Genomic DNA, 15,951 nt, shown 5'->3' with positions numbered 1-15,951 from the left:
ACAAGAACACAAGTCACCTGTCATGGTTAAACAAATAAAAGCCTGATTTGTAAGCTGTATTGTTGTTTTCATTAAGATAACCATGAACTAAGATTATTACCATGAGACATTAGACAGTAAGAAATAGATATTAATGACCAACATTCTACTAAGATCCTATAGATATCCATTATTTTAATGGCTTTATTGTTTTAGTGAAGTCATTGAATGGACAAGGTTAACATTAATTCATGATGTCCAGGAATCAGGAATGTACAAATCACGCGAACCTGATTAAACATTTTATCAACACCTGCCTAACAAAAGCACTGATCAGTAGTGATGAGATGACACAAGCCTACTGGAACAAATAGTGGGCTGACTGATGTAATGGGGTGACAACTCTTGGATTCCAACTGTGAAAGTGCTGAGAAATAGCCAAGTTTGTCTGATAGGACTATCTCCTAGAAAAATAGAATTAATATTGATGCATTCTGAGATATAAAAAAATCTTATTTTGAAATTTCTCAGAATTGTAGTGGGGGTAACAATAAGTAAAATGTACATTTCAGGAGGTGCAAATGTCTTTTCCCCTGTAATCCTACCGGGACTGCCATTTCTGATGCAGACTGACCAGATGATTGTTTGAAAGTCTTGTCCAGTCTTCTGTAGAATGTTAAATAAACAAATGTTTACATTCTTCATCTTTGAATATAGAAATATGTAGGTTTGAAATTAGGATTCAGAACTAGTAACAGTGGTGGCGAATCAATCATGAATTTTGAGTGTTACTGTACAGATCGCTACAATCTTACTTATTTTAATGACTGCATTGCATGTTGAAATTGATGATCAGAGAAAATTTACTCTGCAGCAAGTTTACTTCAAACCAATTAGATATCCATTGGCTATGATATGTTCAATTTAATGCCTTTGATAAATGATGAACTTTCAAACTGAGAGAGAAAAGACATCTACAAAACTGAAAGTAACATTAAAATATTCCTATAAGCATGGCACTATATGTTCTGGTGAAGAAAAGAAAAGCTGTAAATTACCTCTAGTAAAATATTATCTTGTTGTTTTGTGTAAAATGATATGTTACATATCATCCAGATTTATCTGTAGTTTCTTTGATACAAAGTAGTTTGTTAATAACATAGTCTTGATAAACATCAATCTTCTTTATTTCATTTCTGCCATTATTCAGATGGTATTAAGCAAGGTAGATTGCTACAGACTGAACTGTACTGATCCCTCAGTGGGTGGGTGGTGGTGCTTCTGCCATAAAATTTTCTATGTATGTAGTGACGGCACTAGCACTTGACAATTCTCAAGGATTGAGATTCAAAATGAGGCAGATTCAAGCCAATTAAGCAGCATCCTAAGAGAGTCCCTAAGGAAATTCTGGACACATTTTTTGGGGCGAAAAATAATGTTTTAATTTTGTTAGGTTTAAAATGGGGGTGCCATTGGGGTCACAAAATATTTTTCTAGGCAGGGCAAATGCCCCCTTTGTACCCCCACTGAAACCACAACTGTATGTAGGCTATTTGTGTCATTAAGAATAATTTCTAGTATTCTTTGATACAAAATCATTAAAGAAACATTGATCAAATTGCCAGTGTGTTCAGGCCCTCACTGGTTTGTAATTGAAAAAAAGTAGGCTCATATGTATGCTTTTGGCCTCATTGCATAAATGTAAGACTTCATTCCATTTCTCAATGGTATTTAAGTTTATGACATATGTCTGATAACTTCAGGGAAAATATGTCCTCAGGTCAGCATTATTCATCAACCAGCTGTAAACTATAAGTCTGGATAATCAGGAATCGACTGTTAGACTGAAGTTTGACCAAGGACTGAATTATGTTAGAATAATATAATATGATTACTATTTAATATGTTACAGATTTAGATGTTGGAGTAATTTAGAGTTCTCAGACTGCAGGTGAGGTAATAAAACAATAAATTCAATTGATAAAAGTGATCTAAGCTCTGGGGGGAATAAATATCAGCTTAAACGAGTTACAAATAAGTTGTGGTCTGGGACTTAAAATCACGTTATCTACAGATTTTAGTGCAATCCCATGGTTGTAATTGAAATGTGTCTGGTAGATGAGATGAAATCACATTAAAACAGAGACCAGGACAGTCTTCCATTTATCTACTGTCTCTAAACATATTCCATTCTCTTTAGATGGAAATAGAATAGAAATGAAGAGATTTATGTAATGAGAAATCCAATTATCTATTAGAGATTATATCCTCTCTATTTCTGATACAGTAATATGACATAATTGAAAAATTCCATTTCTCCATTAATCTTGTCAAATTCAATTTATGATGAAAATCTACTCTTTGACCTGCATTATTTTTTTCCATTTTCTTCACACTGTGTCATTTCAGTCCGGATTTCACTACGTCAAGTCTGGTTTACTGGGGTTTTTTTTTATCAGCGTTCAGATGGAAAGGAGAGTTAAGCAAGCTTTGATATTACCTAGTTGATATCCAAAGGTTCATGTGCATGCGCATTATGACAGTAATAACAATGGCAGGAATTTGTTTAGAGGAATGTGCACGCGACTTGACTTCTGGCCTAATGTAAGCCAGTAGCATTCAAATCTCCATACTAAGCTGGCAATATTATCGGGGTCATCAGTTCAGACATCTACTGTGGGTCTTTATTCACACAAATTTTTATCATATGTTTGGTCAATCTGTAAAAATGATTGTTTTTGTGAAATTGACTGAAGAAACCATTTTGGTTTGAACCATGAGATGAGAGACTGGACTGGGCCAGAAAGAAACTGTGTTGTATAAGGTTAACAACTTGGGTTCACAATTAAGAATTCTTACTGCCCACTTTTCCTTGGCCAAACTTCATAGCAGTGATCTTTCTGTTTCCGTTTACATCTGGGTGGAATTATGAGAAAAGATGAACTTTCACCCCTTTTACACATAACTAAGCAAATGTAACAGCCAATTGACTGTGCTATATCAGCTCTCAACCAACCGAAGAAAGGTCTGGGCTATCAGAAAAGAGGTATTTAAACCTTATGATGATTGATGGTTCAATTTCTTTTTTTGTAAGTCAGTGTTTTTTGTGGTGTAAACCAGTTTAGGGGCTTCCATTTTTTCCCAGAGAGTAGGTAATGTTGTATAACTAATTTTATTGAATTGTCTCTGGTATTTGAAAGGTCAGGCTCTAGACTTATTTAAAGGCAATAGAAAATGTGTTTAATCAAGCTTTATATAGTCTGGGTTTCAGAGATTAAGCTTCTCTGTGTTTCATTCACTATCACACAAATAAAACTTCTATTTGGTGTGATTTTCTTTGATGACAGAATTCCTCATTTACTTAAATAAAGTAATCAATGAAATGAAATAAAATAGAGTTTAATATACTCATCTGGAGCTTTTCATAGGCAACTGCATGAATGTGGAGGGATTTTGTCAGCAAAGTGGTTTGACTAGGTGAAGTTGACAGTGGCCAAACATCTAGAAGTTTCTTTTTTTAGTATTTCAAGTTGCACCTAAATACATTTATATACTATTAATAAACTAAGCGACTTTGTGTCTGTCATTTGCACTTTATAATGAAATTTAGTTCAATTTCATCCTCAATCTAGTATCTTGACAGTAATCAATTATTATGCTGGTAGAAGTGTTTAAACTACGGGCATTAAGATATTTTTAGAAAGTCCACCTGGACATATAATTATTGAGGTCTTTAAACAGATGTTTCTCAAGACAGCAATCATCTAGGTTACACAGGAAAGACTAGGTGGTATTTGAGGAAACGGTGGCAAGGTACTTATCAGTATCTGTTTTTAAGGGTTAAATCACCTGTTCCAGCTATTTACAGTTTTTATATACCCCCACTTGGAATTGTTGGCGTATATGGCCTTCGCCTATGTCAGTCTGTCAGTCAAGCAACAATTTTTGTAGACACAATGGATATCAGTCTAAAGTTTATATTTTTCAAAAATCTGGGAAATGGTTTTTCAGTTGCCAGTGGCAGTATCATTACTTGCCTGGAAAGCCATCTATTTTTTAAATGAAAAGGTTAGAAAAAGTGGTAAAGGTTGTAGAGTGTGTGTTAATTATAATGAAATATTATTTTATAGTCGCTTGACAAAAGAAATTTGATAGTTGAGTTTTCAGGAGGCAATAAGTACCAGTTATTGAATTATAAGTTTACAATCTGATACTTTCTATAATGTCTAGTTTTATCTGTGTCATTATTTATTGTCTGTGAATCCTGAAATTTCCTCCTTTGATTCTTAATGTCAGAATGATTGGGTCAATTTTGGTCACCTTTCTGTCTGGCTCGTTTTTATTTCCCAAAAAATCATCGTATAATGTGTTCCAGATTAAATTTCTTGGTTGATTTCACAGAATTGATATAAAACTATTGTGAAACAATTTACAGCAACCTCTTTCGTCTGGGTCTTCAGTATACAGATAAGAATGATATTAGCCTAGAGTCTTTCTTTCATATTTTGAAATTGACTTTTTCTCCGTCTCTAACCTCTCAGATATATCATTACAGAAAACTAAGCCTCGACAGAAGTACCCTTTTCTGTTGTAAAAATATGAAATTGACCCAACTACTAGTTGTTTTATCTCTGTTACTTCTTGTATTTTTGACAAGATCAACTGGTTCCTGATGCAATGGACTGTATTCTTTTAATATTAACTTTATTTGACAGAGATCACAGATCAAGTTGAATGACTATTACTTTTTATAAAATATAGAAAACAGTAAAACCAAAAGAATGACCTAACATAATTAAAATCCTCAAATTAATAACAAAAATTCATTAACAATATCATAGTACAACAACATACATAAACAAAACAAATAATATTACACCTAATACTCAAACATGATGGCACATAATATATAATATTATTAGACAACAATTCTTCCAAAATGCTAGGAGTGACTTCCACAAAAGCTGACTGTATTAATAGCATGCAAATCCCATTTTTGCAGTCTGCATTAGAATTTAGGGGAACTTGCCCGCAAGATAAGACTTTTGACATTTACATGTACTGGTATAGAAAATACCATCAATAAGTTTGTTATTTTTCATAGATTTTGAAGTCACTTGGCACGATTTTTGACACAAATAATATTGAAATTTTCCAGCAGTTGCAATTTATCTGTGAAATAAATTTGATATTTTTATATTTTCAGACGTTACCACAAGATAATCAAAAAATGAGATCATGTTTAGGAGGTAATTTATATGCATATGAGTTGCCCGCTCCTCCTGAGATACAGTCTATAACAGAGGAAGAAGAGAGAAATGGAGGTCAGATGAAAGAAAGTATTGGTTTAAGTGAAATACAAAGAGGAATAACTGCCAGTAAGTTGGTACTTTATTATCATTTAAAGTTGTGGATTGCTATTTCAAATGTTGGCATTAGAGAATAAATGAGATGTAGGCTTACAACTCCATTTTATTTCATTTGGAATGAAAGTTGGTTGTAACAAAATATTAACACCTAGCCTGCTGCATATTTTTGACATTGAAAATTGCTTCACAGTTAATAAATCAAAAATTATAGGCACGCACTGCTGTCCCTGTGTATAACCTTCTTTACTGATTCAAGCTCCTGATAGACTTTAATAACTATTTAGTAGTTGATATACCAATTCAAATAAAACAAACTGGAAATATATAATTTACCAAAAAAAGGAGTTTATTAACTAGAGTCAAACAATTGAACTACTAAGATAATATAATATGATTCTGGGATTTTGAAGAATAGTTTAAATTATTTTATGCAATGATGCGAATCTTCAGTAAAATCTCTTTTATGACAAGATTATTGCGTTGCCGACAGGATTTTGAAACATAGGTCACTATCTTCTTGCTACCTGACCCTGCCTGTCCCATCGTCAGGTGTTTCTTAGCTGTCCTCTCTCCTGTTTTCCCTAGGTGTTCCATGAAAGCACCTGTCTAGTTATGCCACAGTGTGACTTCTTTGCGGTGTGCCTAATCCATTCCTTCTGTGATGGATCTCATTTTCGATAGGCATTCGGTTAGCTGCCATACGTCATAGTTGTTGGGGTGAAATCATTGTTTGTGTCCTCTGGGGCGAGTATCACTGGCTTGTCACATGATTGTAACATTCTGACACAGATATAATCCATAGTTTTAGTTCCATTGGGATATAATTTTGACTCTCACCTGATACATTTATTGGTTTACTTTAACTATCTGTTAACCAATCCATCAGTTTTGTTTTAATTTACTGTGTTCAAAAAAATTACCCAGTGATCAAAATCATGTGGTTACATGACAATTCAAATATAGTACTGACAAACAATGACTGTCATTAAATATAGTGATATGTTGAAATCAGTTATTGGCTTAGTTTATTTGTGATGTGATAATATATCTTGTGTTGAAATAATGGCACCAAATTATCAAATGGAGTCAATCTGTCCAACTATTATCAAGCAAATTATACTCTTATAGTGTGTAAATAGACCAAAAACTTTAAAATGTCACATGTAATTTAACAGAAATAACTGAACCGACTTTATTCTTGGATATTGATTGACAAAAGTCAGTGTAATAAATGTTAAAAAGACATGTGAAGCATTTCTCTGAGAGCACTATGAAATCTGATAGATTTACATTTGAAATAAACTCACTTCAAAATTTGCAACACCTTCGGATTTTTCAACCCAGTTCCCCCCTTTCAGTGATGCAGGTAAGAGGGGCTGACATGGAAAAAGCGTTTAGTCGTTCGGATGGGACAATAAATTATAGATCCCTCGACAGTTATAAATTGAAAAAGAGCAGGCTAATGCCGCTTCATTAGCCCACATGGTGGAGAAAAGGAGGATGTAAAACTCCATTCATTTCATTTCATTTTTTTCAAAATTTGCAAATAACTCACATTTAAGACTCAAAATTCTGTAAAATCTTTTTCCATCAACCCTAAGACAATTTGAGTTGATATTTCAATCCATACTAACAATATTAGGTAAATGAGATTCTGTAAACAATGTTGTTAGACAGTAGTTATACAGACTCTTAGAGAGAATGTCCAAAGGAAAAAGTCAGTCGGTTGCAAAGTTGCATGTAGTGTTACAGAGGGATGAAAATGACTACATCCATACTTCCCAATGCTGATTAGAACCCACAAACTTTACCAATATCACAAAGCAAATGACATCATAAGATGAGCAGACGACTAAAAATAAATTAGCTATATTTTACTTGTTATGTAGGCGTATTTGAAAAACAATCTTAAAATATTCAAAGTATATTGAACTAAATTAGCAATATTATAGGCTGATGTTTTTTTGGTTTTATTTTATTGGAATTGATGAAGAAGATTTGTATACAGCTGGGAACTGTAATAACACACTGTAAAAATTAAAAATTTAATAGTTTTTATCCAATGTAGAATCTCAAGCAATTAAAAATTTCATTTTGTAAAGGTGTTCATCCAGGAATAAAATTAGATTACATTGAAAAATTCCAGCTGAGAAAGATTCAATATGTCTGTTTGTATTGGTATTAAAGTAAATCTTTCTGCAATGATATAAACAAATTAAGTGTTTGCTAGGTCAGTTACCAGAATGTAACAAATGGATCCAAGAATTAACAAAACTATCCAGACCAAGTACGACTTTATTGATACAATAATAGTAAGATATATATACAGGCTTCCCTGACTTTAAGACTAGAGACTTTATTTTTCTGGCAGGTGGTATTTTTTTAGATTTTGAATAAAAAACTTTTAGTTTGGTTTGAGGGATAAAAAGACTTGGGCTCCGAAAGCATCTTTGAATGAGAAAATCTTCCCTTTACCCTACATCCATGCCTGTCATACCCTTGACTAATGATAATTTATTATTTTTGGCTAGTATCTTGCTAAACACTAAGTTTTATTTCTGATAGAATAATACTGAAATTATGGGATCTACTGTAATGTTATTAATTAGGATAAGATTAGAGATTAGGATTAAATCCTGACATTGATAGATATTAAACATTAAGACTGTCTGTGACCCAAAACAAAAAGAAATATTGTACTGGATTACTGTTTATATGTATAATTTATATCTCAGCAGTACATCTCCAATTCCCACTGGACAGGAAATGTAGAAGACATGTGTATTATGTCTTCTGTTAATGGAAAACTCAAGGCAAGCCACCAAGGTGTGATGGAGACAAATGTTGATAAATGACAAGACATTCATCAATGATAAAACTTAATTAACAGGGGATGTCTAATTTTTATACTCCCACAGAAAATGTGGACGTATATTGGCACCACCCATGTCTGTCTATCCTTTGTTGATCAAATTGCTTGTAAACACTCTAGAAGGTGAAATTCTTAAGAGTCTTTGACGAAACTTTGTACTTGGTATGTGTTTAGATCACCAATCATAAACACTATTGGAATTTTAAAAAAAATTGAAATATATTTAGAATGAGTTATTGCCCTTCTTCTTGAAAATGCTTGTAAACACTCTAAAAGACACAATTCTTCACAAATTTAGATGAAACTTGGTGAAATGTGTTACTTTCACCAAAGGATGAACCCTATTGAATGTTTTTAGTTGATGTTGGAAATCTAATGGATTTAAGCGAAATTAACACTAATTTGTAGAGAAATACGTTTCCTGCATGCTGATTTGAAGAATTCAACTAAAAATATATAGCTGTTGAAAAGCCAAAAAAACTATACAGTTTAAACTTCTTACAAAGCAATTAGCACACATGAAAAATTTAGGTTGATCAGAAAAAGCTAACTAGCATATTTTGGACTTTTTTCTACATGATTTACTAAATTTATGATAAGGAAAGTTTTGCATACTGCTCCTTTAAAGGGACAGGTTTGTCATCAGTTTGATCAATCGTACATTAGTCTCAGAAATGAATTTTTTTAGCTAAATTAACAGTAATAATGTTCAAAGCTCACCATGGATGTTTGAATTTGTAAATAATGATGAAATCAATGTTTTGTACAGTACTATTCTTATACATTATTATATTATTTCATTAGAGATTATCTCAAACAACATCTAATACCTTTTTCTGCATACATGAATGATTATTGAAGGTCTAGAATATATAACTTGAGTACTTCTGCTGAATAGTGACTAACCAGATGTGAGATTTCCATTTTGAAAAGTGACACAGGTGACATTAGTTTCTTCATAGATGACAAAGAGAATAATTGGGTGACTATATCCCTGAACTATTCATGTTTTCCAAGGTTTAAATTATCATTAAGTGCAGATTTGAGTTAATGGAAATCAGTATATATATTGATCAATGATTCAGGACTTCCTAATTGTTTTAAGAAACCCTATATAAACATGTATATAATGGGTTTATTATGCTATTTCTAGATAATATATTGAAATAAATGTATCAATTAGAAAACCATTTTCATATTTGTAGAGTTTCTCTGCTTCCGTTCAATATTTTAATTAAGTATTGTAAAGATTTCTTGATATTTTAAGCACCCAACTCCTCTTTTGAGAATATACCTTACATTTTTTTATGACTCACCTAGTTTTATTTCAAACAAAAATTCATATAATTCCTGCTGCATTTTATATGTAATAATAACACTTAGAACCCTGAGCTTCAAGAAAATCCTTTGGATGTAGATTTGATGTATCAAATTGTGGTTCATTTTAGGTACAGAATGTTGGGTTTTGATAAAAGTACTACAAATATGTGATAAGCTCTATCAGGTGATAAAGCAAATCTTTAAACAACTGCATTGCTGTAAGAAAAAATGTTTTCAAATTAAAGCGAATCATAAATTAACAGTTCAGTTAATTTCATAGTTGGTTAAAACTGTTTAAAACTGTCAAAAACTGTCAAGTTATATGGTGATGATTGGAATCATAAGAGATATCAGTATGTCTCTTGATACCGAATTTGAATATTTATTATTCTATAGAAATTCAGTGTCAATTTTATCACTACTGTACTTTTATGTTGAAGAAGAATACCACTGGCTTAATCAGATAAGCTTTCACACAAAGACTAAGAAAAAAACGGGGGGAATCTGGAACTGCTGGGTATTTTTCCTCTGATCTGTTCAGAATCCATTGCAAACATGATTATTTAATACATTTCATGCTTTCCTTTCCTGACTTTCTATAAATCATGTATATTATAGTGTTGGTTAATTTGAAAGTTGAGTTTGGAAAGCAGTGAAATCCTCAAAGTTAAAAGAGTTGGCTTGCCTTGACTCAGTAGAACTAAACATTAAATTTATTATCCAGTTTGATTGACATTTCTTCTTGATATTGTTACTAGTATTAGATTATGTACACTGTAGGTACTAGCTAAACTACTATCTTCATCTCCGAAGGTAAAACATCTCTTATAAACAACTGTAGTGTATTGAGCTGACATGAAATGATGAAACCATATATCAAATCTTTAAACTGATTGAGCGGAAACCATCATAAATAAAACAAGATTTAGTGTGATCATACCTTCCATTGCATTTGATGTCAGTTATCAGAAGTATATAGTTCTATAAAGGTCTCTTAGTTTTGTCATTTTATGTTAGCTTTATGTATAGATTGTTCTTGCTTCTCTTAACACTAAGACTGTTTAGTGGAGATGTTTTACCTTTGGAAATGAAGATTGTATTTTAGCTAGAATATACTGTGATCTTTGTCTAATACTGGTACCAATATCAAGAAGAAATGTCAATAAAACAGGATAATGATGAAGGTTCTGATATCTCTTCCTGGGTACAGACAGCCAACACTCATTCAATTCCAGTACTCTTTAAGTTGAATGTCAACAAATGCTTGTCACACTTGTAACATCTGTATAACCAGACTGAAACTTTACATATCAATATAGTTAACACAATGAGTCTGGTAAATCTCTTCCAGTACATCAGTTCAGACCAGACTTAAAAGTGAGTAGGGTATTAATGAGTAAATGTCAATAGTGGTAAAATCGTGTTATCACGATGTACATATAAGATAAACCATTCATCAGACAACTTCATTAGCATTTAACAGTCAGAATAATTGATATAAAGCCTCTAACTATCCTGCGAGTTAGCGGTAAAGTACTGGTGGGGCAGTAGAACGAGGCTGTCAGAGACCATGATACACCATTTTCGATGTCAATCGTACCTTGGTCTCGGAGACCTGAATTGTTCAGCTAAGCTAATCAGTAATAGTTTTCACAGCTAGCTGTCAAAATTTTACTATTAGCCTTTTGTATCCATTATTATTCTTGTTTGAAAATTACATTGACGACTTTTTTTCATAACTTCACATAATGTAGAGCGGCCTTGATAATAAAGAATTATCAGTACAGCATACACCTATTGTAGACCTTATCAACAAGACGAACAATTCACAGCTTGAGGGGTAGTGGAAAGAATAATGCAATTCTTGTATAGTTCTGGTACTTCTGAAAACTCTGTACATATATCCAAGGCCCAAACAACCTTCAAAATTGTTGAACCATGACCTTTGATTTGTAGGTCATGATGGAATAAAGGTTAAATATGTCCAAATGTTGTAATTTAAAGCCTTAAGACATATTTCTATTACAATAAGTTAGTTTTGATGTATATTGCATTGTGGGTAATAGGAAATAAATCTGATTTTGATATCTTTAATATGATATAATAGAAATAGAGATTTAAGTAGGTATAGAACTATGATGTAGAAGATAATAAATGGCCTTCACCTGATTTATTACACAATTTTCCTGTGACTCATGAAATGGCGCAGATATAATATGATTTCATTTTCTGAAAAAAGTTGTATAAACCGTAAAGGGAGTTATGGTGGCTCTGTGAGTCCAACTGTCGCACTCTAAACTGAATGTCCTGGTCCAATCCTGTCATATGTTGAGATTATACCTTCGGCCTTTCAACCTGCTTTCCCCTTGTGAGTGATGCAGGTCGGAGGTGCTGACATGGAAAAAGTGTGTAGTTGTTCAAATGTGATAATAAACGAGTAGGCTAATACTTGCAATATACCTAATTACATACAAAATGCCAATGCATTAGCCATCAGGTGGAGAAAATATAGGACAAAGGACCCATTTCATAAAACCATACAGCTGGATGCAGCGCAGATATCATTTTTCATTCTATACCATATCAATCAATCCACATTAACCTTCACACAAAATGGATGAAAATGGATGATGTAAACAAGGAAGAGAATTGAGAAAAAATGGTTTCCATGTCTAAGTTTGAATTCTGTTTATCTAAATGAAATTATTGACCGAATTATGAAACGAATCCCCCATGATCCGTTGGTTTTGTTAGTTTCACTTCATGCCTAACACATCACATCAACACCACATTCTTCATTAATATATCTGCTAATCTGTCAACTCTCTGAAGAAATCAGGATTCAAATTTTGGATCAGTTACGAAAACAACCTTATCTTGTCCTTCATCAAGAACATGTGTTGATATGTGTTCTAACAGGATGTAGATGGAAGTAGAGAAACTCCACAGGAGTCTTGTTATATCAATATTAAAATGTCAATGAACTTGGTTATTAATTAAACTTGATATTATATACATGGTTATAATTATATTAACCTGCAGAAATAACAGCATGTGTAAAATGATACTTAATAATTATATACCTGTGGATAGAGTTGGATGTTTCCATTGGCTTTCTGTGTTGAAACCACAGCTGTTGATTCAGCTCTATTTACCGGACATGACTGGCAGGGCAACTTAAATGTTGACAGTCCCCCCCTTGTAGAAAAATGGTCTGCAGTCCCAATTGTACCCCCATTTTATTTTAGACAAATGAAAATATTTTACGTTTTTTCCCCAAAATGTGTCAGAATGTAAAGATGTAATAGCTTGACATTGTGAAGATGTAATAACTTGACATTGTGAAGATGTAATAGCTTGACATTGTGAAGATGTAATAACTTGACATTGTGAAGATGTAATAACTTGACATTGTGAAGATGTAATAGCTTGACATTGTGAAGATGTAATAGCTTGACATTGTGAAGATGTAATAGCTTGACATTGTGAAGATGTAATATCTTGACATTGTGAAGATGTTAATAGCTTGACATTGTGAAGATGTTAATAGCTTGACATTGTGAAGATGTTAATAGCTTGACATTGTGAAGATGAACTTATTCTTGTTCAACAGATTTCTATGAAACAGTAGACAACAATTTGAAGAATCCAGTGATTGTGTTTACCTGCTAGGAATTAATCTTTTTACCTTGAAAACAAAAAAATTATTAATTTTAATCCTAGATTAATTTTTTTTTTTGTAATTCTTAGACCATGATTTATTAAGTAACAAAATCAATAAACAGGTAAATATTGTACTGGCTTAGCACTTGGTATCTGAAAAACTTGTCAACAGCAGACGCTTAGGCATAGTCAGTTAGGGTTGAGTTGAAAGTATTTGATATTTAAGAATTAATTGTGGTCTCAATGGCATTATTGAAGTGTGAAGACAATTGATCATGTGTCAAACGGAATAAATGATGAAGTATGTGGTTTGATCAATTGCGTTTACACACCAATAATGCTATTGAGACCAACGTTTAATTCTTATATTTATATTCAGGTTTTTATTAATACAATTATCACTGTTTTATATGATTATGGTGTTTTGAATTTGCCACTGTTTTGCTTTGAGATGTATTCATATGCCATATTGTCATAGCTTTTATTTCCCCATAAGGATAACAAGTTCCACATTCATCCCTTAAATAAACACCAGCGTGTATAACTGGTATTAAAGCAACATCATAATACATTAACAATATGAAATGAAATGGAAGGAGTTTAATATTATACTTTTTTGCGCCTGTTTAGGCTTCTGAGGATGGGCAATTGCCATGCAGTGTGTAATGATCAAAATATTATCCCACCGAAAGGACTAGATATATGTACAGTACCATATCAAACTTGTAATATAAAAAAAACAATGGACATATGACATCTTTTCTCTTTATAGCAAGAAATGTTGAGTCATCTTTTTAATTTTCTAAACACGGTTTTTGATTAGCTTAACTAAAAAATTTTAGTTTCTGAGAATAAGGGTCAAATGGTCAAAGAGATGGCAAACCTGTCACTTTAAGAGAAAAATATCAATTAAGTTCATAGATATTGTGTAGTGTGACCAAGCACAGTGAATAAGTGGCTGAAGGTTGGTGGTCTGTGCAGATTTTCTTTCCATGATAATGACATATAATGTGGTTGTTATATCCATTTTCACTTGTATTCAGGTTGATAATTTCTAAATTATTTTGTTCTCTTATATATAAAGATTTCTTCGATCATATCAATTTATTAATGTAAAATCTTTGTTTACAGAACGATTAACAACTGCAAATGGCAGCGTACCAAATGGTCAAGTTCCCAACATAGAAGCAGCAACTACTAATGGAAGTACGAGTAATTTATTAGGCTCCCCATGTCATTCACGCAGTCCCAGTAATGTCAGTAATATTGTTGATAGCATGAGCAAATCAACCGAATTATTTGATGGTTTTGTTATTGGTGTTCATCGGAAAATGGTAAGTACCTAATACTAACTAATGTAATTATAGTACCAGTAATACTTCAGGACAGGTTCATATTCAATAATTATGGTACCAGTATACTACTTCAGGACAGGTTCATATTCAATAATTATGGTACCAGTATACTACTTCAGGACAGGTTCATATTCAATAATTATGGTACCAGTATACTACTTCAGGACAGGTTCATATTCAATAATTATGGTACCAGTATACTACTTCAGGACAGGTTCATATTCAATAATTATGGTACCAGTATACTACTTCAGGACAGGTTCATATTCAATAATTATAGTACCAGTATACTACTTCAGGACAGGTTCATATTCAATAATTATGGTACCAGTATACTACTTCAGGACAGGTTCATATTCAATAATTATGGTACCAGTATACTACTTCAGGACAGGTTCATATTCAATAATTATAGTACCAGTATACTACTTCAGGACAGGTTCATATTCAATAATTATGGTACCAGTATACTACTTCAGGACAGGTTCATATTCAATAATTATAGTACCAGTATACTACTTCAGGACAGGTTCATATTCAATAATTATAGTACCAGTATACTACTTCAGGACAGGTTCATATTCAATAATTATAGTACCAGTATACTACTTCAGGACAGGTTCATATTCAATATATCATTGACACAACTGTTATTACTTATCCTCACCTATAGGTCAAACTTCAACCTCAGATGTTTTGACTTCTTGTCAGGAGCTGAGAAGTTTTTTTCAGATTTGTGGAACAATAATGAAAAAATACTGTAAAAGCAGACTTTTGTGGCTTAGTCCTATTCCAAGAAATTCTTCAGCTGAAGCTATTAATAATAGTTCATTTTTTTGGTTCAATGGGAAACTTCTGGTTATAAACTCAAATCAGCTACCCTGAGGTCCGTTTCTTAAACCAAGATTATTTCACATTATTTCAGTGTTCTGGTCAGTAAACAAGTTTCATTTTTATTTTAAGTTTATTAATTCATCACTTAACTGTTCTTCCAAAAAATCAGAACAAATTTTTGAGAAAGTGAGTTATAACTTTTTAATTTACATGATTGTTTTAGACACTGTTCACAGTTGGAAAAAGAAAAATGTGCTGAAATCTATACTTGAAGTTTGCATAAATCACTCAACAGTACAATCTGAAGTTCAATGAAGCATGTATCTTGTAGACATTTAAAAAAATATTTAGATCTTATAGATCTCTAGAGATTTAAATATTACAAATTGTTAATAAAGAATCTAGACTATGTTCATCACAAATAACCAGCCAAGCCTGCAAGAAGTGAAACTTTTCACAAACGAATAACAATATATTTTGGAACTAGTGAAAGACAAACCTTGATTAAATATTTTTATGTGACCAGCTGTAAGAGTGGGCTTTGAAATGGTTAAATGGC

The 15,951-nt window shown here is 32.3% G+C and overlaps 1 protein-coding gene across 1 annotated transcript in view; it reads left to right on the top strand.

The window, feature by feature from the left end:
• Window positions 1–3,978: 3,978 nt before the first annotated feature.
• LOTGIDRAFT_153045 (hypothetical protein) overlaps window positions 3,979–15,951 on the top strand; it is a gene marked incomplete at both ends in the record, with an annotated part of 34,140 nt that continues 22,167 nt past the window's right edge. Inside the window, 3 exons of the mRNA XM_009053526.1 lie at window positions 3,979–4,047; window positions 5,186–5,357; window positions 14,335–14,537. Coding sequence (XP_009051774.1) covers window positions 3,979–4,047; window positions 5,186–5,357; window positions 14,335–14,537 — 444 coding nt within the window. The remainder of the gene's footprint in view (window positions 4,048–5,185; window positions 5,358–14,334; window positions 14,538–15,951) is intronic.

This window comes from Lottia gigantea (genome assembly GCF_000327385.1).
Source record: "Lottia gigantea unplaced genomic scaffold LOTGIsca_2, whole genome shotgun sequence".
NCBI classification, from domain to species: Eukaryota; Metazoa; Mollusca; class Gastropoda; family Lottiidae; genus Lottia; species Lottia gigantea.
Note: the sequence above shows the minus strand (reverse complement) of the source record. Positions and strands in the feature narration are given on the sequence as shown.